Source organism: Arachis duranensis, chromosome 9 (assembly GCF_000817695.3).
Source record: "Arachis duranensis cultivar V14167 chromosome 9, aradu.V14167.gnm2.J7QH, whole genome shotgun sequence".
NCBI classification, from domain to species: Eukaryota; Viridiplantae; Streptophyta; class Magnoliopsida; order Fabales; family Fabaceae; genus Arachis; species Arachis duranensis.
The window spans coordinates 9,395,873-9,400,433 of NC_029780.3; the positions used below are offsets into that span (position 1 = coordinate 9,395,873).

The 4,561-nt window shown below is 33.8% G+C and overlaps 1 protein-coding gene across 1 annotated transcript; it reads left to right on the plus strand.

Annotated features, from left to right (window-relative positions):
* The first annotated feature begins 209 nt into the window (after positions 1-209).
* Positions 210-3,948, plus strand: LOC107464465 (transcription factor bHLH78). Its single transcript, XM_016083382.3, has 8 exons — positions 210-1,488; positions 1,656-1,883; positions 2,195-2,260; positions 2,407-2,475; positions 2,597-2,668; positions 2,765-2,986; positions 3,104-3,206; positions 3,519-3,948. Exons 1-8 carry the CDS (start codon positions 544-546, stop codon positions 3,554-3,556), a joined length of 1,743 nt encoding a protein of 580 aa, XP_015938868.1. The 5' UTR covers positions 210-543; the 3' UTR covers positions 3,557-3,948.
* The last annotated feature ends 613 nt before the right edge of the window (positions 3,949-4,561 follow it).

Sequence of the window (4,561 nt, forward strand, 5' to 3'; positions counted from 1 at the left end):
AATTTAATAATTTAATAATATATTTTATTCTATATTTTTAATTATTAATAATTAATTAATACTTAAAATAATAAATTTTGATGTCTTTTTAACACTTCTGTTTGTTGAAATAACGTTTCTTTATCTAAACAGCACTAGCAGAGTTGAATAGAAAATGGTCAACAGCAGCACACAGTTCCGTATTTGGTTTCTATTTAACCCCGTTGTAGCCCCGTCTATTCTCTTCCCCCTTTCTCTTCTCTCTCTTTCCCATCCCTTTTACTTCCCAAACACACTATTTTCCTTTTTCACACCCAAACTCTCTCTCTCTCTCTCTCATTGATCTGATCATCACTTCAATTGTCCCCTTCTTACCACATTTGCTACCACTCCTCCTTCAAAATTCTCTTTGTTTCTTCTCTAATGTAAACAAATCATTTTATCCTTCAAATTTTAGAGACATACATAACTCTGTTCTGGTTTGAAGACTTTTGCTAATTATTAAAAAAGAAAAGAAAAGAAAAGAAAGAATTGCTTGTTTGTCACCTGATCTGGAAAGGCTGAATGGAAAACCAATTCTTTCTGAATGGTGGCATGTCCCATCACCAGCACCATCCAATTCATCAGTTTGAAACAGCTTCAATGCAAACAACATGGCGTCATCATTCGTCATCATCATCATCCATGGAAATTCATCAACAAAATAATGTTGCAAATTGCTCACCTGAGAATAATAATCACCAAAACCAAGATTCCTTCTACAACAACAACAACAACACCGATCATAACAACCTTCAATTTGACTCCTCAGCTTTGAGCTCAATGGTTTCATCTCCATCAACAGCAGCACCGAATTTCAACATGATCCAAAACGACAACAGTTTCGTCATAAGAGAACTCATCGGAAAATTAGGAACAATTGGAGGAAGCTCCGCTGAGATCTCGCCACATTCTCAAACCGTCGCTCTTTACAACAACAATAACACTACTCCTTCTTCGTCGTGTTATAGCACGCCGTTGAACTCTCCTCCGAAGCTCAACATGCCGAAACCGCCGCCACCGTCATCATCAATGGCTCTGAATTCAGCAACCGTCGCTGAATTCTCAGCTGATCCTGGTTTCGCTGAAAGAGCCGCCAAGTTCTCTTGCTTCGGAAGCAGAAGCTTCAATGGAAGAACAACCACAACAACAACAACCACTACTACTTCTCCATTAGTCATGATAAACAATCACAACAACAACAACAATGGCGCAGAGTTGACTCATCAGAGATCTAATCCAATTCATCGAGTCTCGAGTAGTCCATCGCTGAAATCGCTCGGATCTCAAATGGAGAAGATTTGTTCTTCTCCTTTGGAAATGGCTGCGAATTCTTCTCAAGAGGAATCTACAATTTCAGAGCAGAATCCAAATGTAGAAGGTGCTGCTTTGAAAATCGCTTCTTCTTCTGACATGAGTTCAAGGAAAAGGAAAGGTTCTTCCAGAGCAAAAGCCAAAGACTCTACCAAGGTAAACAAAAATTATAAATTATAATCACGTGATTTTTCTTTTTTGGATAACGGTAATTTGTTGCGTTTTTTAACTGTCAACCAATTATAGTTAATTTTGTTCTCTTATTTATTTGTATTCGGTAATGGAATTTTGCTTAATAATAAACACTAAAAACATGAATTTAGGGAGGTGAAGGTAGTGAAGAGTCAAATGCAAAGAGGAGCAAGGGAAATGAAGGTGAAGGAAATGAGAATAATGGGAGAGTGAAGGTGGAAGAAGAATCCAAAGGAGAAGAGAAACAACAACAGAACAACAAGAGTAACAACTCAAAGCCTCCAGAGCCACCAAAGGACTACATTCATGTCAGAGCCAGAAGAGGCCAAGCCACTGACAGCCACAGTCTTGCAGAACGTGTAAGTTACCTTTTTTACCCTTTTATTACCATAATTACCAATATCAATCAAACAATATTATTGTCTCCTATGGGACACGAATATTCTACTATACAGATTAAAAGTGTATGGAGAGAATATAAATTCTTTTTGTAGTTATTTATTACTGTTCAAAACATGGGTCTTAATTTTCTCAAGTACTATTTCATATTATAAAAGAAAAGACTTGTAAATTTACATCTTTATCATATAATTTATCATCATATATTATATTTATATTCAAATTATTTACACTTAAATCTCTTATTTTGTCCTAATTTTTGTGAAAATAGGTAAGGAGAGAGAAAATTAGTGAGAGAATGAAGCTTCTCCAAGATCTTGTACCAGGCTGCAATAAGGTATGTGTGGCAGAATTCAGATAAGCTAATTGCAGCATTCAAATTTCAAAGTACATGTGGTTTGTGTTGTGCTCATAAGTCATAAATTTGTACTTTCATTTTCTCTTTTACTAACTTGGGTATGGGAAATCATTTGTTCGTTATAGGTCACTGGCAAAGCACTTATGCTCGATGAAATCATAAACTATGTTCAGTCATTGCAGCGCCAAGTTGAGGTAATAATAATAACATCAATAACAATAATAATTCTTCAACAATAAGCATCTCAAAATGGATGATCATGATGCTAGTTTTCTTGCTCATCAAGTTTTGACTTTTTTCTACCTAATATTGCAGTTCCTGTCTATGAAATTGGCTTCTGTTAACACAAGAATGGATCTTAGCATTGAGAACATTGTTCCAAAAGATGTAAGACAGTTTACTTTTTTGCAACCAAAAAAATATAGATTTTTTTTTATATTTATCATGAAATGGGATTTATAATTGCCAATTTTTGTTTTGCAGATATTTCAATCAAATCATTCATTGGCACACCCAATTTTCCCAATAGATTCGTCAGCAACACCCTTTTATGGCCACCAATCCCAGCAAAACCCAGTTATCCACAATAACATTCCTAATGGTTCTTTGCCCCACAATTCAGTGGACCCATTAGATTCTGCTTTGTGCCAAACTCTTGGCATGCAATTACCTCAACTAAATGCCTTTAATGAAATTGGATCTCAGGTAATTAATAATAACAATAATACTAATAACGCATACTAATGTAGTTTCTGTTCTTTTCACTTCATTTCTTGAACCCTTTTTTCTTTTGGCTAACAATTCCTCTCTATCACTTTTCAGTATCCATTAACTTTCTGTGAGGATGACCTCCACACCATTGTTCAAATGGGATCTGGCCAAACTTCAAACAGGACAACACCAATTCATTCCCCAAGTTTCGACGGTAATAAACCACTAAATAATATGTCACATTCACTCGTTAATTGAAAAGATATAGCATTAGAGAAAAATATCCTAATTCCTTAAACTTTTTAAGTTATTGTAAAACCTACAATATTATAGATAGTCAAGGGTACTTTTGTCACTTTGTATTATTAAAATGAGTATTTTTTTTTTTTTAACACACGTTAAATATATCTCAAGAATATGTAAACTTTTCGTATTTTGCACGAAGGGATATGAAGAAACATCATTTTCATTAGGTCCCCCAAGAACATTGACATTAATCTAATCATGGGTTTTGGTCCAAATGCAGGTTCAAATCAAGTATCACAAATGAAAGTTGAGCTCTAATCTCCATTCATTGCGCCTGAATTCAAGCCCAGAGGAATAGGAAGACTGCTGTATGCAACTAAAGAGATTTTATTTTCCAACAACCCCTGAATTATTATTAAGCAATTATTATCACTAGGTCTATTCAATAGAACCCTTCTTTTTTTTTTTTTACCTTTAAGTTAGTTTGTTCCTTTTTCTTTCTTTTACCCTTTTCAATGATTTTTAATTTCTAATCATCTGGGGCTTCTATTTTTTTTTAATAATATTTTTTTGTACAATTATTCACTGTAAAATCCTAGGACCTGATTCTGTATTATTCTCTGGTGCAAAATTCTTATTATTATTATTTGGCACCAAATTTGTAAGATATAGTGGCTAATTAAAGAAAATTTTTTTTCTACCACCTTTCATTATCCCCTCTTCACTACTTGTCTACCATTATATATATTGCGCTTTTTTATATTTTCATCCATCACAATCACATCAATCCACTAAGAATTTTCGTGGGTATTCATCATTTAATTAAAAATCTAAATCAAATTAAAGGTCATGTCAATTAATCTCTGCTAAATTGCGCAATCTGGTGGATATGATTCTCACTTTGTGTTGTAACCAGCTGTATTAGTGGGGTCTCTTTCTTTTATATTTTGGGTCTGAAAAGTCTAATTACAATGATTAGGACATTTGGTTGGTTAACTTGAGCTGTGGTCAACTTTTGTTGTTATCTTTTCTTGAGGGCATTCTTGTAATTTTATCCTTCCACCAAAAACAGAAGCTTCTGCCCTTTTTTTAATTACTGTGCAGATAGAAAAATCCATGAACAAAAGCTAGAAGTTAGAAGTTAGAAACAACTCTTTGAAGTGGACCAAAAATAAATAAATAAAAAGCAAAGAACAACTCTTTGAAGGAAAAAAAATGGACAAATAAAAAAAAAGTAATTTTTTAAAATTTGAAAGTAAATATTTTTAACTAATAAACTTGAGCATAAAAAAGAATCCCAGGTTGGCAAGTGGTGAGATTCTG